Source organism: Kogia breviceps, chromosome 3 (assembly GCF_026419965.1).
Source record: "Kogia breviceps isolate mKogBre1 chromosome 3, mKogBre1 haplotype 1, whole genome shotgun sequence".
In the NCBI taxonomy this organism is placed as follows: Eukaryota; Metazoa; Chordata; class Mammalia; order Artiodactyla; family Physeteridae; genus Kogia; species Kogia breviceps.
Window position 1 is genome coordinate 2,455,702 of NC_081312.1, and position 25,967 is coordinate 2,481,668.

At 53.0% G+C, this 25,967-nt stretch overlaps 1 protein-coding gene and 2 long non-coding RNA genes across 4 annotated transcripts in view; 2 read left to right on the top strand and 1 right to left on the bottom strand.

The window, feature by feature from the left end:
- Positions 1-559: 559 nt before the first annotated feature.
- LOC136793753 (uncharacterized) lies at positions 560-3,172 on the bottom strand. Its single transcript, XR_010839370.1, has 3 exons — positions 2,859-3,172; positions 1,013-1,448; positions 560-878 (listed from the first exon to the last, which is right to left on the bottom strand). It is a non-coding gene; the product is annotated as an uncharacterized lncRNA (long non-coding RNA).
- Positions 2,532-14,180, top strand: LOC136793752 (uncharacterized). The gene is made up of 3 exons (XR_010839369.1): positions 2,532-2,707; positions 13,464-13,695; positions 14,009-14,180. It is a non-coding gene; the product is annotated as an uncharacterized lncRNA (long non-coding RNA).
- A 4,378-nt stretch (positions 14,181-18,558) lies between these two features.
- Positions 18,559-25,967, top strand: part of CDC42BPB (CDC42 binding protein kinase beta) — a 110,641-nt gene continuing 103,232 nt past the window's right edge. The window contains exon 1 of one of the 2 annotated variants that reach the window (XR_010839371.1): positions 18,559-18,981. Coding sequence is in view for 1 of the 2 variants with exons in the window: in XM_059058195.2 (XP_058914178.2) it covers positions 18,807-18,981 (175 nt within the window). In the remaining variant the exon portion in view is untranslated. The remainder of the gene's footprint in view (positions 18,982-25,967) is intronic. The other variant, XM_059058195.2, reaches the window with a different exon arrangement.

The following is a 25,967-nucleotide window of genomic DNA, read 5'->3' on the forward strand; positions in this document are numbered from 1 at the left end:
CAGACCATGGTGGAAAAGAATACGAAAAAGAATTTATATATATGTATATATCTGGGTCACTTTGCTATACAGAAGAAATTAACACAACATTGTAAATCAACTATACTGCAGTAAAATTAAAATTTTTTTAAAAGGGGAATCAGGCCAGACAGAGAAGCGTCAGTGTCAAAATGCATACTGCGTCCAAATCTTGCTGCCTCCATCTTCTGGCCATGGAATGGCCGTAGCTCTTTGCACAAGTTTCCAAGGAGGAGGACCAGGAAGGCGGCATCACGTCAGCATCAGCAGAGGCCTGATCTGGGCAAGGTGGCTGCGGCGTGGGAGACCTGATGATGTGGGTGAGAAAAGAGGTGAGAATGGGGAAAGAGGTTGGCAGATATGAGGCAAGGCTGGGAGTACCCGGCTAAGGGACTTGTCCCTGGTGACGACGGGGAGCTCTGGGGGGCAGTGTGTAGGCAGGCGAGTACCCCATTCAGCTAAGTTCTGAGAAGGGACCCCTCCCCCAATACACATACACTTAAAAAAAATTAATTTATTTAATTTATTTATTTTTGACTGTGTTGGTCTTCGTTGCTACACGCAGGCTTTTCTCTAGTTGCGGTGAGCGGAGGCCACTCTTTGTTGCGGTGCACGGGCTTCTCATTGCAGTGGCCTCTCGTTGCAGAGCACAGGATCTAGGCACGCGGGCTTCAGGAGTTGTGGCATGCGGGCTCTAGAGCGCAGGCTCAGTAGTTGTGGCGCATGGGCTTAGTTGCTCCGCGGCATGTGGGATCTTCCCGGACCAGGGCTCGAACCCGTGTCCCCTGCACTGGTAGGCAGATTCTTAACCACTGCGCCACCAGGGAAGCCCCCACATACACTTCTTCATTGGACAGTACCTGGACCAGAAGGACAGGGACAAAGCTGCAGTGGTCACTGTGGCTGCAACCACACCCTCTCAACACCCAGGCACCCTTGTGTCAGGAAACCACGCTCCCCTCCCACCACCCCATCCCCCCAAAGGCCACCTCACCTCCTTTCCACTTGGGCAGGATTTTCTCTTCCTACTTGTTAATGAGGGTGATAGCTGTCACCCAAGGTGTTGCCTTTCACCCAAGATGTTAGCTGACAAGGGCCTCACGGCTCCTGGGGTTCGCTCACTCCTAATAGGGCTCTCAGGAAGTGCTCAAGGCCCTTGGGGCTTAAAGCTCTGATGGTGGAGCCGCGGCTGGGGACGGGGAGTATCTTTAAGGACAGGCCTGGAGGCCTGTATCTGAGCCCACAGAATCCAGTCTTGGGGCCCATCTTTGCCTCCAGCCTCCGATTCTGCTTTTCCTCCCCGCTTCTGCCCTCCACCATGGGCCCTTCTCCACAGGAGACGGTTAGAAGTGGAGGCAGGAACTGTGTGTCCCGGCCGCTCCCAGCCTTTGCTGTGTGCCGTTGGGAAGCCCTGCCCCTCTCTGGTGTTCCTGCCAATGCAGTAAGAGAATGGAGTGCCAAATGAAGAGTAAGGACCTACTATCTCTGATGTTCCCTGGCCCCGGTGAGGCTGGAGTTATCCCCTTCCCAGTCCCCTCACCTACACGCACCCTCCAAAGCTTGAATGCAGGTGAGGGCAGCGCCCGGCTGGGGGTACTCAGAGTGGGTGGAATCCTGGCTCTGGGCCAGGAAGGTTTGCTCTTGGCGCCCTCTTGTGGCGATTCTAGAGTAAAGCACCCCAGACTCCCGCGAGAGCCGCAGCAGAGCAAAGGGAAATTCAGGTGTTAATTTGAATGTGGGCGCCTTAGTCCTATACTTTGTCCTCGCGTGCTGATCCTCTGTGAGAGGCAGGTCCAGAAAGGAGTCCCTCTGTCCTTGGTGGGCTGCTGGGCGGAGCGTCCTAAGTAAATGACCCCAGTGGAGGAGTGGACGGACCCAGGGGGTGGATTGACAGCGAGGGAAGAGGGAGGTCCGGCTGGAGAAAACATCCCACCCCTACCCCGCTAGAACGAAGGCCCTGAGGCAGGGATTTTCAACCTTTGCTCCAACACTAAATCCCCAGCCCCTAAAGATTGGCTGACTGCACAAAGTTTCTGGACATTTCTCTCTAATGTAAATAATCAGATTTCAGAGTTTTTAAAATGCCATAATAAGAGAATCACACCCAGAAAGCACGGGCGAGCAGGTGTGCAGAACACAGGTGCACGGCACCCTTCCCAGCGTCTATAGGATCCCAAGAGCCGCCGGCGTTGCCATCAGCCCTTGAGACCTGTGATGTGCTCCGCCTACGCTGAGCGCCGCGCCGGGACAAGTGCGGGGACAGATCCGGAGGTAGGGGGCATCTGTCCTCCCGGTGAGGCCGGAGTGGGGAGCGGAGAGGGACCCGGGCCTGCCCCCAGACCCGAACCGCCCTCCTTGACCTGCACTGCCGCTGCGCTGAGCCTGACAGGGGGACCGGGTGGATTGGGGTCCTGAGACAGGGAGTCAGCTGGGGTGGGCCGGCCGACGGCCGGGAGGCTCCAGGGTCGGGGCTGGGCGTTCCCTGCTTCTCTCGAGCGCCCCCTCCCGGTCCGGGCGACGCCCGCCCGCTCGCCTTCCTCCAGCGCCCGCTGGCGACGAGGAGACGCTGCGCGGGCGGGGAGCCCGGGGGCGCCCAGGCCCTCCGCCCCACGCCTCGCTCCCGCGACCCCCGACCCAGGAAAGGCAGATTGAGGGCGGCTGGCCTGGGAGCCTCGCCCCGCCTCCGACGGTAAGAGCGGGCGGTGGAGGAAGCGCCGCGCGCGGCGCGACACGCGCTCTCCCCTTGGACGTGGGCGGCCCGGAGTCTGCCTCTCGGTCTCCGGCCCTCCCTCGGGCGGAGATTCCGGTTGCAGGAGCCAGAGAAGGGGAATCCAGCTGACCTTCCTTCCTCGCTCAGCGCCGCCGCTTGCAGCCTCTACCCCAGGCACAGCCGGAGAAACTGGGGCCCGGAGAGAGCGGGCTCGCCCGCGAATGGGAGGCGGAGCCGGACGGGAACCAGCGCCAGGCGCGCCCCGCGCGGCGCGGGCACCCTGCTCTCTGGGGGAGGAAGGGGCTTGCTCTCCATTTCAGAGGCGCGAGGCGCTCGCTCGCCCCCACCCCACCCCACCCCACCCCGCGCAGGGAACTCAGCTCGGGCGGAGAGGGGAAGTGGGGGGAATCTGTCTCCGCCGGGCCTGGCCTGGAGGACAGGTGACCTGGGACAGGTGGGGATGGAGGCGAGAGAGCCCAGGTGTAGGGAGAGCGCGGCGGGCAAGTGAGCATGGGGCTGCTGCAGAGGTAACCGAGGCAACAGGGGAGGAAGGGAGCTGTCAAAGGCCACGGCCGAGGGGGCCACCCGGTCATTCCCTCCACAGCGCTCCGCCTACCATAGGGGACAGTGTTGTCGCTTGCCCTTCCCTGTGCCTCACCCCAGCCCTGCTCGATGTGCGCAGGGAGAGACTGGAGCTGCGCAGGGCTCATGGTCCTGGCTGCGTTGGGTCTTTGTTGCTGCGCGCGGGCTTTCTCTAGTTGTGGTGAGCAGGGGCTACTCTTCGTTGCGGTGCGCGGCCTTCTCATTGCGGTGGCTTCTCTTGTTGCAGAGCACCGGCTCTAGGGGCACAGGCTTCAGTATTTGTGGCGTATGGGCTCAGCAGTTGCGGCTCACGGGCTCTAGAACACAGACTCATTAGTTGTGGCTCACGGGTTTAGTTGCTCCGCGGCACGTGGGATCTTCCCGGACCAAGGCTCGAACCCGTGTCCCCTGAATTGGCAGGCGGATTCTTAACCACTGCGCCACCAGCGACGTCCCTCATGGCCCTGAGTTTTAATCTCTAAAGCCTTCCGAGGACTCGCCCACTGCCAGGAGCAGAGGGCAGGACCCAGCTGGCCAGCCTCGGAGACACCCCAGGTCTTGCCCACGTGGCCACCCCACTAAGCTGCAGTTCCTGTTCACAGAGGTGGGGACAGATTGTTCTCCAAGACGCACTGGTAAATTAGCAATGCCTGTCCTGAGCCCCTTTGTGTAATAAACATAAAGTTTAGAATAAGTGCCCTTTTATACGTATATATGTTTGTATGGCATTGAAATGTTCTGGAAGTACACCAATATTCTAGCCGAGCCTGCGTTGCACTTCCTGTGTACAAGGTGCTGTCTGGTGCTTTGCCAAGCTCACTTAATCTTGCAAACCTTGTGAGGGTGGGATATTATTACTTCAGTCTAAAGCGGAGGACACCGGGCACAGAGAGGCTGAGGAAATTGACCAGGGTCACAGAGCTCAGAGGCGGGGCTCGGGTTTGAACGGGCACGTGAGACCTGCTGCAAACCACTGGGCTGTGCTGTCGTTTTCGGGGTGCTGGGCGCGAAGGGGTAGGGAGGCAGACCTCTCACCGCACCTCCACTTAACACTGTCCAGCCACACCCCCGCTGGGGCCCGGCCAACCCCGTGGGTCCTCCAGACCTCACAGCAGCCCTGGAATCAAGGGCGGTTAACGTCTGTTCCTGGATACGGGCTCAGACACTGAGGCTCGAGAGGGAAGCGGCTTGCCCCAGGGCTCCCAGCGCAGAAGTGAAGCTGGGACTCGGGTCTTCGCGGCCCCTCCTGCCTTCCAAGGGGCGCCCTGGAGTCCTCCCTCTCCCCAGCCCCCACCCCCCGCCCCAGGGGCGTCGAGTCCCTGCCAGCGGACGGGATGGATGTTAGGCCCTTGGACGACGCAGAAACTGCCCGCTCCCCGGCACCCTCGCGTTTAACCGATTCTCGGGAGCTGGGCTCTAAAATCCCCCGCGCGACTCTCCTGCACGCCTCGGGGCAAAGCCCTGCCGGCCGGCTGAGGCAAGGTCCGACCTGAGCAAACTCGAGCTGCGCGGCCGGGGCGGGGCAGGAGCGGGGTGTGGGCGGGGCGCCCTTCCGGGCCCCAGTCCCGCCTGCGGGGGGGGCGGGGCGCGGTTCTCCGCCGGGAGGCCCGGCGAGCGGTGACCCCGCGCGTCAGGGCTGAGCGTGGGGCCTGGCACCCCGGTCCTGCCCAGCTTCTGCGCCCGGGAGCCGCCGGGAGGTCGCCAGCCCAGGCCTGGACAGCCCACGCCGGCCACACTCAGCCCCGGTCCCCCCAGCCCCGGTCTCCTCCGCTCCCTCCCCACCCCTACCTCCGGCTGGTCCTTCAGCCGCGCGGCCACCATTTTCTCCCGCATCCGTTCCCCAAGCGCGCAGCGCGACATCCGCTGTTGCAGGCGCAGCGCGCCAGTGGGAGCAGAGGCCCCCCAAACCCCGCGCCCCAGGGCCGGGCGCTCTGCACCGCTCCCTAGTCGGGTGGGGAAAGGCCGGAGGAACTGTTGGGAGGGGCGACCCAGGAGGCAGGCCCTGCGGGCGGAGGCCAGGCTTCCAGACTCCCTGACCCTGGAGAGTCAGTGGGGGGCTGGAGCCCTGGGTCTCGGAGGCCAATTTAGGGAGATTATCCTCTGAGCTCTGCGGGCGGCACCCGGGGGAGGTGTGGGAGCGGGTCCGGGGTGGTGGAATGGTGGGGTTAGGTCCACGGTAAGATGAGCAGTTCTAACGGTGATGGAGACGTGAGCTGTGAAGTGACCTCGGTGCCCCACCCTGCGCATTCTCTCACTTTATCCTCACGGCCTTGGGAGGTGGGGACCCTTATACCCTTGCGGCAGATGAGGGATAGTTTGCTGACAGGTGTAATCATCCCTTGGGCTCAATCAGGTGAAGCGGGAACTGGCCCAGCAGTCTCCCTCCCTCCCCTTCTCACTCAGCCCTGGGGGACTGAGGGGAGAGGGAGGGAGGTGCGTGCCCACCACGGCCCAGAGCAGAGGCCCTGGAGGGAAAACAGCCACCGATGGTGCCCAGGCTTCATTGTGCAGCAGAATGGCACGGAGGCCCCTGCTCCTGTGGGTCTGGGGTGCATTTGTAACAAGTTTCCAGGGGTTGCAGTGCAGGTCGGGTCCGGGGACCGCACCTTGAGAACCACGAGGTGGAAGGGTGGCCACAGGGACAGGAGTGTCATCAGTCTGCCTCTTCCAGGCCTCCTCTGTCCACGCACCAAACAGGACACGTCAGCCTTGCAGGCTGTGCTCAAGGTCAATGCTCGGACCTCTGCTGGCCACACGAGCTTAGATGAAGCCCCGGCTCCTCCATCAACTCCCTGTGTGTCCCTGGACAGTCTCTCACCCACTCTGAGCTGCAATTTCTGCACAGTGGGGAGGAGGATGAGGCTGTGTGCAGATAAGCGAGGGGCCATGTGGAAAGTGCTTGGCGTGCAGCAGTAGCTGGGGTTGGTACTCCTTATGGAGTTACTCTTTCTTCCTGGGAAGGAGACACCAGCCTGGGTTAGAAGGAGGCCCCTGCTGCTTTGAGGGAAGGTGGCCCAGTGGTGGGCCAAGGTGCCTAGGCTCAAAAGCAGGCCCTGCCTTTACCGGCCGTTACTTTGTGTCACCGAGCCTCAGTTTGCTCTTCTGAAAAAGGGGGCAATTCCTGTCCCTGCCTCACTGGGTTCTCAGCAAATTAGTCTGTAAAGAGCACAGGGCGCTTAGAGTGTTTGCAGTCTTTGCTGCAAATCCTTGACGTCCTCCCCGAAGCCCCCCCATCCCCACCCTATGCCTCCTCCCTGACTTTCTGGTCCAGCCGCCACACCAGCAGCAAGTAGACTTCCCTCCAGCAGCAGCACTGTAGACTCTGGGAGGGGAAGTCCTAGGTCAAAGGCTCAAAAAGGGGACTTCCCTGGTGGTCCAGTGCTAAGACTCCACACTCCCAATGCAGGGGGCCGGGCTTCAGTCCCTGGTCAGGGAACTAGGTCCCACATGCCTCAACTAAAGATCCCGCATGCTGCAACTAAGGCCCGGCACAGCCAAATAAATTAATTTTTTTTTAAAAGGGCTCCAAAGGGCCCCCTTATCCCTGAGGCAGTGGGGAGCCAAGGAAGGCTTCCAAGCAAGAGAGAGATGTGATCAGAGCCAGGCTTTGGGAAGATGCGTCTGGCAGCCAGTGGAGGATGGGGTAGACTACCAGGTAGGGGAGGGCGGCCGGCTGGGGCTGAGGCTTCATCGGCTGTATTGATCGCCACCTCCAGTCTCTCTTCTTCCATCGTCATCACTGCCATCAGCTACTATTAGTGTGACCGGGGCGATCTGCATTACTGTGCCCAGTGAGACTGCAGCTCACCCGTGACCTCGCTAAAGTCTCTCCGGGACCCTGCAGCGGAGGGTCTCCCTCTCTCTTTCAGAGGAGGAGCTGGGGGTCACAGAGTTGGGCCTCGGTCTGGTCATCTCGCCCAGCCCTCAGAGCATCCCACGTGGGCAGCCGCTGCATACTGCTGGGTTCAGTGGTTTTGGACGCAGAGAACATTCCAGGCAGCCGCGGGGCGTTTCGCGCAGGGACATGCATGGTGCGGGGATCAGGAGGGCAGGGCTCACAAACTTGCAGCCAGTTCTATGCCAAGGTGCGAAGGTAACAAGAGGCCGCACGCTTGAGACAGGACCGGCTGACGTCCCCTCGCCCGCTGCCCTCACCGTGGGCTCCCTGACGCCTTCCTTCCTGCGCACACGTCTGTGGGGACGCTTTCTTTGTGTCTGACCTTGGCAGAGTACCTGCTCCTGCCCCTGACCTTCAAAGTTCTCCACGTCGTCGGAGGCTGAGAAAGCGGAAGAGAAACACCCCTCAGGAAGAACTGTGGCCTAGGAAGGCTGGCAGCAGGAAACCTCAGGAACCACTGTCAGGGTCACAGCGGGGCCGCAGGACCCAGGCAGCCACTGCCAGGGAAGGCGGAGCCGCTTGGCTTATCAGCTGAGGCCCAGCCACACACATCTAGGCCTGCGCGCCTCTCCGCCATTCCATGCTGGCTGTTCCGTTCCCGCTCTGTGACGGGGATTTCTCTACCTGGAAAGCCTCGCAGAGCTCCTTCCTTTTTGTTCACTTCTCAGCCACAGTGTCCACGCTAGAGGCCTCCCCATATTCCCCATCTGGAAGGCAGGCGCCACCCTATCTCATTACCGTGTCCGCTTTCTTCCAAGCCCTCATCATTCTCCAAAATTCTCTCTTTTTACTCCTCTGTAATCTGTTCCTGGACCGGAGTGGACGCTTGGGCAACCATCTTGGCCACTGCTGCATCTTTGGCACCTACAACCGTGCTGGACCTGTATCATTTTTTAATGGCTACGTGGAACTCCATATTTTGAAGGTACCATCAGTTATCTATCTGTCCGTTGATGGACATTTAGATTTTCATTATTTTAATTGCAGGCAACCGGTTCGTGACTATTACTGTACACAGGACTGCATTGGTCAGAGTCCCAGCAGGGACACACGAAAGCAGGGAGATCCAGGAAAGCATAAAATGGCCTACTTACTGACTTGTGAGCAGGATCCCAGGCAGTTGGGGAGGGATGGAGGGGAGGGGAGGTGGGAGGGAGGGGTGGCTGGAACCTGGGGGCAGCTGTTTCAAGGAGAGGGGCCTGGAGCAGGCCGCGGCTGCAGCGATGGGAGGGTGGGGACAAGACACCCTGCTCGCTCTCCTGAGCTCTGCCTCCCATGGGTACAGCCCATCTGGGGCACAAAACAGGCAGAGGAGGACGGAGAGTGGACGGGGAGGGGCACCCACCCCTTGGCCTTCAGCATCCACTCCTGTTCAGTGGGGGACATGTGTCCGCAACACCCACGGCGCACGATGCTACATACATCAGCCTCTGATCGCCCTGGGTGACGGGCAACTGGGGAAGCAGCTGACCCAAGGCCAAGGCTGGAGGCGGTGAGCAGCGCAGCATTCCCCATACGAGGTCGCGAGGGTGGAGCCGGGCAGGTGAGAAGGAAATGGCCCCCAGGGGGCTTGCTGGGCCAGCGCCTGCTTGCAAAACTTCCTGCAACCACTGAACCCTGGGGCAGCCCAAGGGATGACCCCAACTTTTGTTCCTTCAGGACCTGAGCGCTCTGCGGGCCCATCATCAAGGAACTCCCTTCCTTTTTCACAGCAAGAACCACAGTGAAATCCCTGGACGCCACACGTAATCTACCCGGCCCCAATGTGTAGACTCAATTCAGAGTCCCTCTGATGACTGAGATCAACACCCCCTTCTATGCCTGCTGGTTCCGTGGTATAAGGAACCAGAAATAGCCCGTCGGGGGAGGGGACAGCCTCGGCTTTAAGTCACTTTAATTCATCGGAAGCATGACTGAGTTTCCTGATGGAGGCATTCCTTTCTTGGACACCAGCCCAAGGTCACAGGAAGGAAAGCAAACATTCCTCCAGTGTGTTCTTTCTTTGGTGTAATCTTGGTGTAATCGTGGGAGGGGCCACTCCCACCTCCATTGCTTGGTTCCTGGACCCGTGCGTTTGGGCTGTGGGAGAATGGCGCCATATAATGCCTGCTGGGACAAGGCATACACTACACCCTGGAGCACAGCACTTGAACCTTGCAGGGTGCTGGCTCTCAACCAGCACCATAACTAGTCTTCTACAGACCCTTCCACCATTCTCCCCAGCCAGCTGCCTCTGGGTGACGGGGCCCATGCGCAGTAAGTCCAGGGAATTTCACGGGCCTGAGCTCTCTGCCACACGTCCTTCAACAAAATATGATCCCTTGGCGGTCCACTGGCAGCCCCGTGGTTAAGACTTTGCCTTCTGGGCTTCCCTGGTGGAGCAGTTGTTGGGAATCTGCCTGCCCACGCAGGGGACACAGGTTTGAGCCCTGGTCTGGGAAGATCCCACGTGCCGCGGAGCAACTGGGCCCGTGAACCACAATTACCGAGCCTGCGCGTCTGGAGCCCGTGCTCCGCAACACGAGAGGTCGTGATACCGAGAGGCCCACGCACCGCAATGAAGAGTGACCCCAGCTTGCCACAACTAGAGAAAGCCCTCGCACAAAAAAACCGAAGACCCAACACAGCCATAAATAAATAAATTTAAAATATTAAAAAAAAAGACTTTGCCTTCCAATGCAGGGAGTGCGGGTTCAATCCCTGGTCAGGGAGCTAAGATTCCACGTGCCTCGTGGGCACGTTTTTTTGGCCTCGTGGCCAAAAAACCAGAAAACATAAAACAGACGCAATATGGGCTTCCCTGGTGGCGCAGTGGTTGAGAGTCCGCCTGCCGATGCAAGGGACACGGGTTCGTGCCCCGGTCCGGGAAGATCCCACGTGCCGCGGAGCGGCTGGGCCCGTGAGCCATGGCCGCTGAGCCTGCGCGTCCGGAGCCTGTGCTCCGCAACGGGAGAGGCCACAGCAGTGAGAGGCCCGCGTACCACCAAAAAAAAAAAAAAAAAACAGAAGCAATATTGTAACAAATTCAATAAAGACTTTAAAAATGGTCCACATCAAAAATCTTTAAAAACTAATAAAATATTTTTAAAAAATGAGTCCCTCAGTCCAAGGCAATGTTGCTTCAGTTGCCATGGTGATGGATAAATAAAGCATTCTCTGAGTCCACAAATGGCAGTGTCGGTAGAAGCAATGTGGCTGGAAAGACAAGTCCTGACCTGAAATAAAGGGCAAATCACTGTCCCTTCCATGATGACAGAGGTCCTATATCTCCAGGCAACTTGCCTGGTCCCTCTGGGGAATGGCACCATATTAGGAGCTCAGCGTGGGTCCCTGCTGGTGACAAGGTGGGCTCTCAGGCATAATGGAAACCAAGTCAGCCAGGCTGAGGGAAGTTTGTGTGGCTGAGCACCTGCGTAGCCTCCATTCCTGCCTCCTTGGTCACTTGTACGTGGACCCGATGAGCAAGCCCTGGGGCAGGGGAGGAAAGAGGCTGATGTCCTCAGAATAGGCCATCTTGTCCACTTGACACGCAAGAGCTTCCTCCATGGTAGATGTCCTTTGGTGAGTATTTATTCTCACTCTGTGCCATTCTGAGAGCTCCATCTTCTTGCCTTTCCCCCAGATCTCCTAGAAAAAGTATTCCTTCCAAGTCTCTGATCAGCTGGCCAACCTGTTAGCCACTGCCCATGAGTCAACGTAGAATCAACATTTTTGCCTTCTGGAAGAATTTCTCTTCACTATGGTCTTTCAGGGCTTCTTCTGAGTGTGTCTGTAAAGCCACAGCCATCCATCTCTGCCTGGAGTCACCACCCCAGGCAGACAAACCTTTAAATCAGGCACACACCTTTTCATCCTCTGTTGACTGATCACAACACTTCCCATGAGGGCACAGCTGTGGGTTTAAAAGAGTTGGTAATACAGTAGGAGCAGGTACCATGGAGTCTAAGTCACCTACTCATGAAGTTTCCTTGTTCCTTCCAGGTCTGTCAGGGACCAGTTTCATTTTACAATGGAATGCTGTGTGCATATCCATGTTTAAGATTTAGTAGATAAGATAACATCTATTTTATGACGGACAGCTTGAGTCATAGTTTCTTGGTATCCATGGCCAGGCATTAAGTCTCCACTTGGATCCAGCAGCAAGCCAGGAGCTCCCTTTGAAATGGAGAAAAGTTGTTGGCAGAAGAAGACATGGCCTGACTCCAAAACTCTGGGTGCACACACGGTGATTTTCCTATTGGGACTTGCTCCACAGAGCACCTCTGTCTGCCACACACACTAAAAACAACAGGTTCTGCTGGATCATGGGGTTTAAGTGGCAAGGCAGCTTGCATCAAAGCCTAGAGCTGATGAAGAACCCATTTGTTCTCTGGGTTCCACTCACAATTTAGTAGTCTTAGTGGGTACCCAGTAAATGAATTAGAGAAGCTTACCCAAGTAGTAAACGTGTCTATAAAATCCAAAGAAGCCAAGCAGGCAACGGACCTCTGTCTTCATGGTGGGTCTTTGTATGTCTGAAAATGTCTTTATTTCCACCTTCATCTTTGAAAGATATTTTTGCTCAGTATAGAATTCTAGGCTGGCAGTTAATTTTTTTCTTTTGCTACTTTAAAGATGTTCCTCCAATGTCTTTTCATTCACATAATTTCCAATGAGAAATATGTTGCTCTGCACGTAATGTGTCTTTTTTCACCCTCTGGCTATTTTTTTTATCACTGGTTTTGATTATGATGTGCCTCAGTATAGTTGTTTGTTTTCGTTTTTTTTTTTAATGTTTATTGTGCTTGGGGTTCATTGAACTTCTTGGATTTGTGATTTACGGTTTTCATCGAGTTTGGAAATTTTTCAGCCATTATTTCTTCAATGTTTTTTTCTGTCCCTCCTCTTTCTTGCTCTCCTCCTTTGGGATTCCAATCTACATATTGGACCACTTGATATTGTCCTACAGTTCACTGATGTTCTGTTCATTTTTTAAATTCTTTTTTTCTCACCGTTTTATTTTGGATAAACTCTATTGCTACGCCTTCAAATTCAGTAATATTTTCTTGTGTAATGTCTAACCTGCCATTAATCCCATACAGTGTGTTTTTCATCTCAGAAAGTATAGTTTTCATCTCTTAAAGTTCTCTTAGGTTTTTAAAAAATGTCTTTTATGATTCTATTAACTTTAAAAAAATTTATTTACTTTATTATTTTCTTTTTTGGCTGCATTGTGTCTTCGTTGATGCGCGCAGGCTTTTTCTAGTTGCAGCAAGCGGGGGCTATTCTTCATTGTGGTGCATGGGCTTCTCATTGCGGTGGCTTCTGTTGTTAGGGAGCATGGGCTCTAAGCACGTGAGCTTCAGTAGTTGTGGCACTCAGGGTCAGTAGTTGTGGCGCACGGGCTTAGTTGCTCCGTGGCATGTGGGATCTTCCTGGACCAGGGCTCGAACCCATGTCCCCAGCATTGGCAGGCAGATTCTTTTTTTTTTTTTTTTTTGCGGTACGCGGGCCTCTCACTGCTGTGGTCTCTCCCGTTGCGGAGCACAGGCTCCAGACGCTCCAGCTCAGCGGCCATGGCTCACGGGCCCAGCCGCTCCGCAGCATGTGGGATCCTCCCGGACCAGGGCACAAACCCGTGTCCCCTGCATCGGCAGGCGGACTCTCAACCACTGCGCCACCAGGGAAGTCCTTCTATTCACTTTTTGAACATGTGGAATACAGCTATAATAACTGCTTTCATGTCTTGCTCTGTTAATTCTAACATCTGTGTAAGTTCTGGGTTGATTTTGATTATTTGCTTATTCTCTTCATTATGGGTTGTGTTTTCTTGCCTGTTTGAATGTCTAGTAGTCTTTGATTCGATTCCAGACATTGTGATTTTACCTTTTTGGGTGCTGGATATTTTTCTGTTCCTATAAATTTTCTGGAGCTTTGTTCTGGGATGCAGTTAAGTTAGTTGGAAACGGTTTGATACTTTTGGGTCTTGTTTTTATGATTTGTTAGTAGGCAGATCTGGAGCAATGCTCAGTCCAGGGCTAGTTCCCACTCCCAAGGTATAACCTTCTAGAGAATTCTGCCCAGTGCTGGTGAATTAACAAGTTTTTCTAGTCTGACTGCTGCAAAACAACACTAGTTTCAGTGTATGTGAGCACCAGGCCCTATGCCCGGTTCTTTCCCCAGCCTTGGGTAGTTTCTTTCTACACAAGTGCTAGTCAGTATGCTCTTGGGTACTCAGGGGGACCCTCTGCTGATCTGGCTTTTCTCTCTGTGCAGCTCCCTCCTCTCTGGCACGTTGTCCTGAGCCTTCCAGCTGCCAGACTCTCAGCTCTGCTCCCTCATCTCAAGCAGCCCACGGGGCTCCCCCACAGTCACCCCTCCCTGGATGGACAGCCATAGGGATCACTTTTGTTTACGGCGGCTGAGGGACCAGTCCTTTGTCATCTGGCTTCTAGCGTCACGAACATCATTGTTTCATGTATTTTGACTATTTTCTTCAGTGTTTCAGGTAGGAGGGGAAATCGGACCCTCATTACTCCATCTTGGTTGAAAGCAGAAGTTAATTTGCATTTTCCTGTCAATGAGATTGAGCATATTCTCATATATCTATTGATCCTTTGCGTTTCTTCTTCTGTACATACCCTTGTTCATATTATTTGCTTGTTTTCCTTTGGGATTACTTTCATTTGTTCTTAATGATTTGAAAGGGCACTTTTCAGTGTAAATGGCAACACCCTTGCTCACACTAGTTTAAAGAAATGAGGAAATTTTATTGTTTACGTAACAAAATACCCCCTGCTCCTTCTCTCTTTCTCTAACAGGGATTGTGGCTGTTGGGGTGACGTCCCACCATCACAACATAGGCTACGAAGCAAGGATCAGCCACCTGCAGCCTGTAGGCCAAGTTCCTGTTTTGTAAGTAAAGCTTTTCTGGGGCACATGCTCATTTGTTTACATATTGTCTATGGCTGTTTTCATGCCGTAGCAGTAGAGGCAGAGACTAGGATATGAAAAACCTTAAGTATTTACTATCTGGACCTTGGCTGAAAAAGCTCACCTGGCCCTGGTCTAAAGCAAAAGACGAGAAATACTCTCTCCCAGTTTTTTTTTTTTTTTAATTTATTTGGCTGCGCCGGATCTTTGTTGCGGCACGTGGAATCTTAGTTGCCACGTGCGGGATATTTAGTTGCAGCATGAAGACCCTTAGTTGCGGCATGCGGGATCTAGTTTCCTAACCAGGGATCGAACCCGGGCCCCTGCATTGGGAGTGTGGAGTCTTAACAGCTGGTCCACCAGGGAAGTCTCTCTCCCAGTTTTAGTATACAACATCCTAAAGGAGTTCACCTATTGGCCTGGCGTGAATCATATGGTGCCCCTGATCCGGGGTCGCTGTGGGTGGGGGGGAGATGGAGAGCTGACCAGCCGCCTCGGGTGACATGTCCACCCCCTGTGGCGGCCCCTCTAGGATCCCATGAGCAGAGTGGAGCCAGAACAAAGACTTATGGGGAATGGGGTTCAGGGGACAGGGGGTGCCAGGCAAACACCAGACTGTCCAGCAAAGGGACAATGACCTTTGTCTGGTGTCCATGTACAAGGGATTGCTCAGTGAGCTTCAAAAGCAGCCCTTCATTTGGGGGCACAGTGGACTGGGGATGGACTCCCAGCCGGGAAAGAAGGCTCACGAGCTGCTGTGGAGGCAGAGCCAGGAGTGTGCTGCTGTGTAGGTACCCGCCTGCTCTGGAACATCTGTCAGGGTGAGGGGTGCTTCCTGTGGACAGACGTGAGCTGTGTGGACAGATGGGAGTTGCATGGATGGGTCATCTTAGGTCCTGTCCACTGGTCTCCATGGAAGGGCAGAGGGTCCCCTGCAGGCACCAGATAAACACCCACCCAGAAAAGTGATACTGCTGCCCAGGAGAGAGATTATCAGGGAACTGTTGGGGAGCCTGTGAATGTTCCCGAGAGAGGGGGTCAGCTTACACTTTGCCAGACCAGAGGTGAGGCCATAGCCCTCCCCAGTGCCTCTCCGTTCCTCCTCTCTGGCAGCCGTCCCCGGTGGGTGGAAGCAAGGCCAAGCTAGCTGAGCGGCTTGCGGAAGGAACGAGGGAGACTGCTGAGCACAGCCCCTTTTCCCCAGGGTTCATCCCAGGCCCTAAAGGGCCCAAGGTAAGATTTAAAGTTAAATCAGGTTCAAAGGTTTGACTCTGTAGACCTGGACACTCTAATTTCTGAACTGAGACATTGTTTGTGACTTGGTTACTCTATGTTGTACATGTTTCAGGGTCTGAGGCTAAGGCTAGGCTTAGTCTGGCTTGCAGTGTTGCAAAGACCAGAAACCCACCGTACCAGCCTATGTAGGAGGAGTTTATTGTAAAGATACTGTTATGGACTGAATGTTTGTGTCCCCAAAATTCATATGCTGAAATCCTAACCGGCTATGTGATGTTTTTAGGAGGTGGAGCCTTTGGGAAATGATTAGGTCATGAGGGTGGAGCCCTCATGAATGGATTAGTGCCTGTTTATAAGAGGCCAGAGAGCTACCTCTTTCCCCATGTGAGAACACAGAAAGACAGCCCTCTGTAACCAGGGATAGGGCAGTCACCCAGAACCAGACCATGCTGGCATCCTGACCTTGGACTTCTAGCCTCCAGAACTGTGAGAAATAAGCTTCTGTTGTTTGTAAGTCACCCAGTCTATGGTACTTCGTTATAGCAGCCCAAAGTGATTCAGACACAGAGGAACCTCATGGATGCCTGAGGACACTGGGATTCCCTGGTCTGGGGAACCCAAGACATTCTATCCATCAGCTGGTCACAGAGCCCTTAGTTTTAGAAATAAAACTCTAATGCACAATACCAGCTACCAATATGTGAGCATGTAAAGCAAGCCAGGCGCTGTTCAAAGTACTCTCTGGGTATTAACTCATTGAATCCTTCCAGAAACTCACTGAAATACTGGGGTAGGTCCTATTATTATTCTCTTTTTACCTCTGAAGAAATTGAGGCACAGGAAGATTTCGAGTATCCAGACTAATGGGCAAGACTCACAGGTATCCACTTAGGCAAGTGCTAAGAAAAACTATAGGGTGAGCTGGGGCCTGATCCAGCCTAGGCAGTTAGGCAAGGCTGCGCTGAAGGGACAATCCTGAAACAGATTGTGGCTGAGCACACAAAGTGAAGGTGCTCAGGGAGGGGCATCCAACGTGAAGGGCTTGGCAAATGCAAAGGCCCTGAGGCAGGAGGGAGCAGGAATAGTAGAGGAACAGCAAAGAGGCCAGTGAGACAGGAGTCAGAGACTGAGAAGAGAGTAGGGACAGGGCTAGAAGGCTGAGCAGACCCTTGCTGGGTCTGAGCATGAGAGAATATACTGTGCAAATGTGGACACAGTGGGAATGAAGGACGTTATTATACGTACACTGGGACAAGGGCAAAAAATGGGGACTGTCCCAGACAAATTCAGACGTTTGATCACCCTACTTAAAAGCTAAGATGAAGAATTTGGTTTTAACTGCAAAATGGCCACGTGGGCTGCTCGGCCATTTTTTTTTTTTAATTGAGGTATCATACACATGAAGTGTATACATATTTAGAGTACGGTTTGATTAATTAGGTACAGACCCATATACCAAGATGGGTCTGGTCAAGATACAGAATGTTCCTAGCCCCTCAGTTCATAATCCCCCCAAAGTATCCTCTAGTCTGGCCTCTAACACCAAAGATTGTTTTTGCCTGCTTTTAAAAAACTAAAGTATAATAGATATACAGTGATATGCACTACTCAAGTGTACAGCTTGAAGAATGTTCCTTTTATGTACTCCTGCATAACCATCACCCAAGTCAAATTATAGAACATTTCTAGAAGCCCAGAAGGCTCCCTCCTACCCTTTCCAGTCAGTACCTCCCACAGAGGTAGACGCTATTGTGATTTTATCTCCATGAGCCAGTTTTGCCACAGGTTCCTTTATTTTATTTATTTATTTTGCAGTACGCTGGCCTCTCACTGTTGGGGCCTCTCCCGCTGCGGAGCACAGGCTCCGGACGTGCCGGCTCAGCAGCCATGGCTCACGGGCCCAGCCGCTCCGCGGTATGTGGGATCCTCCCGGACCGGGACACGAACCCGTGTCCCCTGCATCGGCAGGCGGACTCTCAACCACTGCGCCACCAGAGAAGCCCCACAGGTTCCTTTAGTGTTCCATCTTTGAACATCTATCTGTCTCCTCATCTGCTCCACCTGGCTGCCCTGCTCCTACTGAAGCCCCCCCCGCCTCCGCCTCCCTTTCCCAGGTTGGGGATACCTAACCCTACATCCTGGCTCCCCAGCCCTCGCCCACCCCCATGGCCTCAGTGACCTCCACGAGTTCTAGGCCGCCCCTCCTCTCCCGACGCCAAGGGTTCGTTTGGGTGGAAGACATTCTCTGTCACCCTCCTTCCCCAGATACACGAATAAACCCGCAATCTTGGTATAAGCAGGGACTCGCTAGGCAAACCCAGCCTGGAGACAAACGGCCACCCCAAGGCATCTGTTTGCGGGGAGGGGAAGGTGGGCTGTAGAGTCTGAAGCGGCCACTGCGGGTGCATCACGAATTCACGGGGCGCTAGGTAGACCGCGGGGGCGCCCCTCTCCAGCAGCCCCCACCCTGTACGGGCGGGCCTCAGCCTCCCGCCCGTCAAGTTAGAAGGTCGCCTTTTCCGTAAGGCCGCTCCCAGCCCAAATGAGACCCTGTTTTAAAAGAGACGGCCGAGGCTGCCAGCGCTGCGTCTGCCGGACGGCTCTCGACGCTCACGTCAGCCCACCGGCCACGAAGCCCCCAAGGAGGCCAGGGCCCGCGGGTCTACTCCGAGACCCTGGGTCCCCTTCGGGAGGCAAAACGTGCGCGCGCGGGAGCGCAGGCCTCTCACACAGAGTCCCGGTCCCCGACGCACTCGCGCACGCCGCCCGGCCGCCCTCTGCGCACGCGCCTGCGCCGCAATCTCGGCGGAGCACTGGCTGTTCGCTCGCCCCGCCCCCGCCGGGCGACGCTCCCCTTCGACCCCGCCCGCCCGACCTTCCCAGCATCCCGGACCCCCCCCCCCCCCGCTACGGCAAGCGGCGAGGTCCGATCCCTCCGGGAGCCGGGAGCCGGGAGCGCAGGGGCGGGGCGGCGCGCTGAGGTCAGCGCGGCGGCGGCCGGCCACGCCGTGGTTGGCTGCGCCCGCACTGGCCGCGCCCTGGTTGGCTGCGGGCCGCGGGGCTGGGCCGCCGGGTCGGGGCTGGGGTCGGGGCTCGGGCGCCGGCCGGGCTTGCGCAGCGGTCGGCTCCGCGCCGCAGCAGGTCGACGGCGGGCTGTGAGGAGGGTGCGGCCGCGGGCGGGGCTGAGGAGCGCGAGGCGGGGGCGGGCGGCGGCGCCGAGGGGAGGAGACCAGCCCATGGACCCGCGGGGCCCGGCGCCCCAGACGCTGCGCCGCCGGGACCGAGCCCAAGATGTCGGCCTAGGCCGGGGCGCGACGACGCGGACGGGGCAGCGACGAGGGGCCGCGGCTGCCGAGGCTTGCGGCCGCCGGGACGCTGAGGGCTCGCCCTGACGGACTGGCCGAGCGGGCGGCGAGAGGCCGGCGCGTTGGGAGCGGGCCGCGCGGCACCATGTCGGCCAAGGTGCGGCTCAAGAAGCTGGAGCAGCTGCTCCTGGACGGACCCTGGCGCAACGAGAGCGCCCTGAGCGTGGAGACGCTGCTCGACGTGCTCGTCTGCCTGTACACCGAGTGTAGCCACTCGGCCCTGCGCCGCGACAAGTATGTGGCCGAGTTCCTCGAGTGGGGTAAGTGCGCACGGGCCTGACCCTCGGCTCTGCGACCCCCACCCGGTCGCACCCTCCCCCCACTCCGCCCGCCTCCTCCCTGTCCTCGGGCTTCCGCTCATCCCGCCTCGTCACCGCTCCCAGGCCCGCCGCCCCATCCCTGTCCGGCCGCTCCTGGCGCCCTCACCGCTTCGCGGCTCTCCATTCCGCCCTGCCCTCCTTTTTGGCCTTCGCACATCCGCGTTCGGCCGACCCGCCCCCTCATCCTGCCCCTCGGAGCCACATCCTCCGTTCCCACCCCCACCCCCGCGCCCGGCCATCGCCCCGGCCGCTTCCTAGATCCACCCTCCAAGTCTGGATATCGTTTCCTGCAGCACTCCCTGGGATATCCGCCCCTCGCCCTTGGGGTCCGGAGTCCGCGTCGAGTTGCTCCCCCCGCTCGCCCTGCTGGCCTGTAGGGGCAGCGGCGTGTGCTTTTTGCGTCTGCCCCCCGCACCCCCGTGCGTCTCCCGGGAGCCCCTCCTAGGTGACAGCCTGTCTGCATCCCTTGGTGTCCGGGGCCTGAACATCCCTTTGACTGTACCACCTCTAAGGGAGTTTTAAGGTTAAAAGCCTTGTTTTGAATACACCATGCGAGAGCAAATTGATTTTTTTCATTGTAGTTTTGCTAGACCCTTGTAATATTTGAGGGGCAGCTGGAACTGTTAGTATATGGAAGTCACTTAAGAGCTTTCTTCGTCTGATCTTTGCGTGCCTTAATCATTGGTTAACCAAGCTATTATGCTTTATTAGGACAAAAATTGATTAAGCTACTTAATGGTTAGAATCTTAAGGAGAGCTACAACGTGTAAAGTGAAATCTTCTTGCATTCTCTCTCTCTCTAACTTGTACATTTTGTCAAGACCTGAGTCTCATATAAAAATACTGAGAAGGAAGATGCAATGTTTCTGTTCAGGGTTCGGGCCAGATCTATGAAAATCTTATCCTTGGGTCATGTGCGTCATTGGACTAGGACTGTGCAGTTTGACCCAGTAATTTCTAACCTTTGGGGCTGATAAAGCTGATATTGACATGAAGAAACAAACGAATGTATTCCATAGTGAGGCCGCCTACTCTGTCAAAATGGTAATTCGAATTTGGAATTTTGTTTACAAAATAAAACTTAAGTTGCGATATTCTTTAGAGAGCTTCTGGTTTTCGCTCTTGAGTGGAGTTTTGATGTCTTGTGAGAGCCGCGATAGGAGGAGGCCCACAGCCCCAGGACAGCCTGTTATGCTTTATTTTGGTGGGGTCCACTTTTCTGGATAATATACGATATCGGTAAAATAAGAGTAGTATTCATTTTCTGGGGTCATTCATCAGTGACATGATTTCCAGCTGAATGACTAACTGACTTCACGGTTGCTTTGAAAGTGAAGTCTTTGGTGCCTGTTACATGCCAGCCTTCTGAGTATCCTCTTTGCAGTTCTTGCTGAGCGTTTGATCTTGAAATCCAGTTTCAAGATCAGGTTCAACTCAGTGCTTGGTATGTGAGTAAACGTGTGACTGAGAAGAGGAGGCAGAGGTTAGGTTGAGTTAGCAGGTGAGGTGGGGTCCAGCTAGCCTCTGGTCTGGGGACTGCAGCGCCTCGGAGGGGCTCGTCCTGAAGGCTGGGTGCCCTGTGGAGCAGTGGTCCTTCCTTGTGCAGCCCCCTCACCACCAGACGGTACCCGCCACTCTGTGAACTGGTGGGCTTCACTGGAGGAAGCTCTTCTCTGCATGTGTGGAGGGAGGTCTTAGGAGATTGGCGTTTTCCAAGTATAAGTAGAAGCTGTGTGCTGTAATATAGAAATATTTTGAAAATCGTGTGCTGGCTCTTTGGAAATTATGATTACAAATAAATTACATTATTCTAAAGAACTCAGTCTGCACAGAACTGTAAATTACAGAGAAGAATGTACTCTAAGGTGGCATTTTCATGGAATAGTCATATATTTTAGAAGCAGGACTTCGTCTCGTGTGTGTTAACATGCGCACCGCTGTAACTCCACAGTGTGTATTGCTAGTTAGGGTGTGTGCGCGCTCGTTATTTCGTGTTACTTGGAGTGCCCAGTCATTGTGTTCGCAAAGCAGAGTGGTCTTTCAAGTGGAATTGTTTGCAGAGCATTATTAGGTGCCCTGACTTCCAAGTGGAATTACTTCTGCTCTGCTCAAGAAACACACACATAGGCTGTCAACCTGCGGATTGTTGAGTTTTTGGATTTACACTCTGCCTGATGTTTGAGACCTCTGATGCGTCGAGTCCTCTCATGCAGAGGGGCCACTTTTGCTAGGTGTCTGTTAACTGTCTTGAAACTTAATGAAGACAAATAGCCGATTCAGCCCAGATTTGAGACTTACTGGGGAATCTTTGAGGAAATTTGGAAAGTATAAGTAGTAAATATTTTAAGTTTTAAAAGAAGATTTTCTTATTTCCACAGTGGTTGCTTGGGACAAGACTCATCTAGGCTTCACTGTAGATTTTGCCTTTAATTTTTACTTGATTGTGTTTATAGTTTGATTAGTTTTCTCTATGAAATCCAGGACCTTAATTAAAAGTTGGAAATACCCTGCTTTGCATGTGTATTTCTTTAAGCTATTTTTTAAATGCAAATTTGATACCGTTTGAAGCAGAGCATATGAAACACTTTGAAATTTCTACAAGTAAACAGCAACAAATATGGACAACCAAATGAGGTGAAATTGTTGTCTTTCATCTTCGTTATATAAGAACACTTCTACATGTCTTAAATTTTTTTTTTCATGACTTAAAAATAATGGCTGGTATTATATTTTGACAGAGTTGATGTTTGAAGTCCCAGCCCATTGGCATTGGGTGGACCGCAGTGGCCCTCTGCTCTGACCCCCATGTGGCCTGCAGACCAGGTGGGAGGCCTGGAGCTCGCTGCTGGCGGTAGACCTGAGCGTGGGTTTCCCGATTCCCAGTCCAGGGCATCTTCTCTCATCGTGCCACCATGCTTCCTCTATAAGGGCTAGAATTAATCTTTGTAGTCCTCTGTTTAATTTCCTCATTGGTGATTTTTCTTATTATGAAGGAAGCGGTACCTTCTCAGAGTTCTCCTTCATCTGTGTGAATTCCTGTAGCTCTTGGCCTGGGGGTGCTCAGCCCTAGGTGTGAGTGGGATGTGACTCTACCAAATTTAATATGTTCAGGCTTAGCTGGTGGTGCTGAATGTCTCAAGATACGTTTTAATCGAATGGTTTCTCCAGATAGAATTTTTGCATAACATAGGAACACATTTTTTAAGTAACAGATATAAGAAACAGATCTTTTGAATAATAAGATCCATCTTGTAGGGGAATAGTGGGATTGTGTAGTAAAATTTAGGTTAACATACTTTGGATTTGTAAATAGGTATTTGAAATGCATGGTGATATTGACTACATGGCAAGTGATGGAACAGCTGAAAGCATTAAACATTAACTGGCCAGCCTTACTTTTTCTCTCTTAAAACCTCCTCCATTGACAGTTGGGCTTTGAGGTAAACAGAAGTGTCTGTGTTAAATGTAGACTTGGCAATAAGTAAAACTGGAGTTGGAGTGAGTTGTTCTCACTTCAAGATACCACCGTGTGAGCTACCTGAAAAAACTTCTGCTGTGTGGTGAATTGCTCTTCAATTGCAAATGCACATAAGGTAAAAACCCAGAATGCGCCCCCGGCAGCCCAGCCGTGTTGACAGGAACTCCCCTTGCCTTTGCCCTGCCTCTTGTTGCAGCACCTGACGCCCTTGGAAATCTTGTCCTGTCTGTGCTGACGTCTGTGATGCTGGATAAACATGCGAGCAAACAGGACTGTTAATTTCAAACTATATTAAGTACAGCAAAGCTATTGAATGCTTTTCTTGGAAAAGAGGCAAAATGTATTTTTTGAGACTAATAAAGTAAAAGGATCATGCTAGAAGAGACCACATATAGATTTTTACCCTTTTTAAAAAATCATAAGTGGTAAAATGGGGCTTCGCTGGTGATGCAGTGGTTAAGAATCTGCCTGCCAATGCAAAGGACATGGGTTTGAGCCCTGGCCTGGGAAGATCCCACACGCCGAGGAGGAATATGGTAATTTTTGAAGGCTTTATTTAGACTTAAACTCTACCAAAGAACAATTAAACAATTAGTATCTATTTTATCTTATTTTTTAATTTTATTCGTTTGAAATAAAACATACTATCTATGAGATGAAGGTCACACTTTATATTATGATTTTAAATAATCTGTGTTTCATATTACATTTTTGCCAGTAGGTAACTGGCAGCAAAATTGTTTTCAGATTAAAACTTTGCAAAAAGTATCAATTATATAATAGGAGACTTGAAAAAAAATTTTTTTTAAATTATTTTATTTAATTTTATTTATTTTGCCTGTGCTCAGTCCTAGTTGCAGCACGCGGGATCTAGTTCCCAGACCAGGGATCAAACCTGGGCCCCCTGCATTGGGAGCACGGAGTTGTACCCACTGGACCACCAGGGAATTCCCCTATAATAGGAGGCTTTGGATTTTTGTTATCTTTAGGAAAGAATTAGAAATTTGAAGAGAAATTTGAATTGACTTATATGATTTCTGTTCTTGTATTGGAGCTTCGTTGGAGATGTAAGGAATTTACTCTTCAGGGGGGAGTCCTAACATTACTGGCATGATGAGGATTCCTCTAACCTCCAAAATCACAGATTCATGGGTTTGAAAACGGTTAGGAGTGTGAGAGAGCCCGTGATCTGCCCTCCACCCCCATCTCCCCTCTCCTTTGGGTAAACCGGGCTCTGGACATGTTCCCTAATCATTTCTGAGCAAGTAGCCCTCTCACCACGGTTTCTCTCCTTCACGGACCCATGGTCAGCCCTGGACCTCCTTGCCGGCGCCTGCTTTGAAATATCTTAGTTTTATTTTAACCTTTCCTTTCCCCCCCATTCCCATTATCACTGGCCTAGCTGAAGCTCTCAAGCCCTCAGACCGAAATTAAAGCCTTTCTCGCTTGAAGATTTAAATATCTCTGCCAGATCAGTCTTCAACACTGCTTTTCATTTCATCACTCCCCCTTTCAAAACTTCTACAATGCCTTTGTATTCTGTTGCCTTAAAAAAATCAGGTCTGATATCCAGGGTCCAGCGCTGGAATTTAACATTGACCTAAGGGACTTCCCTGGTGGCACAGTGGTTAAGAATCCACCTGCCAATGCAGGGGATGAGGGTTCGAGCCCTGGTCCGGGAAGATCCCACATGCCATGGAGCAACTAAGCCAGGGCGCCACAACTACTGAGCCTGCGCTCTAGAGCCCGCAAGCCACAACTACTGAGCCTGTGTGCCACAACTGCTGAAGCCCGTGCGCCTAGAGCCCATGCTCCGCAACAAGAGAAGCCACCGCAATGAGAAGCCCACGCACCGCAACGAAGGGTAGCCCCCTCTCACGTAACTAGAGAAAGCCCGCGGACAGCAACGAAGACCCAGCACAGCCAAAAATAAATAAATGAGTGAATGAATAAATAAATAAAACAAATAAACCTAAAAAGATACAACTAATCCTAGTTTTAGAGGTTGAGATGAACGGCACCTCTGACCATATCCCGTGGGGGTGATTTTCATTAAATACAATTTTACTTTTATTAAAGTAATACATTTACTCAGTTTTAAAAGTCAAGTAGTTCTACAGAGTTATTCAAGATAATGCAAAACAGTAGTCCCTCTACCAGCCAGCCCACTTGGGGTCTAACGTCTATAAGCAACCACTTTTTTTTTGTTGTTGTGTTGGGTCTTCGTTGCTGTGCGCGGGCTTTCTCTAGTTGCGGCGAGCGGGGGCTACTGTTCGTCGTGGTGCACGGGCTTCTCATTGCTGTGGCTTCTCTTGTTGCAGAGCACGGGCTCTAGGTGCACAGACTTCAGTAGTTGCAGCACGCAGGGCCAGTAGTTGCGACATGTGGGCCCTAGAGCACGTGGGCTTCAATAGTTGTGGCACGTGGGGTCAGTAGGTGTGGCACGCGGGCTCTGTAGTTGTGGCGCACAGGCTTAGTTGCTCCACGGCATGTGGCAGCTTCCCGGACCGGGGCTCGAACCCATGTCCCCTGCATTGGCAGGTGGATTCTTTTTTTTTTTTTTTTTTTTTTTTTTTTGCCGTATGCGGGCCTTTCCCGTTGTGGAGCACAGGCTCCGGACGCGCAGGCTCAGTGGCCACGGCTCACGGGCCAAGCCGCTCCGCGGCATGTGGGACCTTCCCAGACCGGGGCACGAATCCGCATCCCCTGCATCGGCAGGCGGACTCTCAACCACTGTGCCACCAGGGAAGCCCTGGCAGGTGGATTCTTAACCACTGCGCCACCAGGGAAGCCCTGATGTACCTTTAAATGAATCTGAGAAAATGTTGATGAAGCATTGCTTTCAAATATGTAGGATATGTTGTCTGACTAGCAACACTTTGGGAAGTTACTAAGAATGCTCTATTTCCAACTACACCAGTTAAGGTGTCAAGGGTAGCATTTACATTAGACTGTATTAGGACCAAAATGTTTCTCAAAACATAAGGCATTATTATGGTTTTATGTAATCAAAGTGATAAGCCTGGATATATTTCTTGTACAAGTATATAATTATTTTTTAAAAAGCAAGATTTGTGTTTATGAAGTTTTGATAATCCTTGTGAAATGATATGTTAAGAGGGATATTGAACAGAAACTGGATGTCTATCAACAATGTGAGAGAAACTTAAATCGAATTACACAGCTAACTGATTAAGTTTATTTTAGTGAAAAAGAAAGGTTTCTCTGCCATTTACAATTACCAAATGATTTCTTTTCTTTTTTCCTTTCTTTTTTTGTAACAGTTTTATTGAGATGTAATCCACGTGCAATTTACCTATTAAAGTTGTGGAGTTTAGTAGTTTTAGTATTTCATAGAGTTGTGCAGCTATTTATTTCCACTTGCATCGCCTTATAAAGAAATCCTAAACCCTTTAGCGATCAGTCCCAACTCCTTCCTTCCCTCACC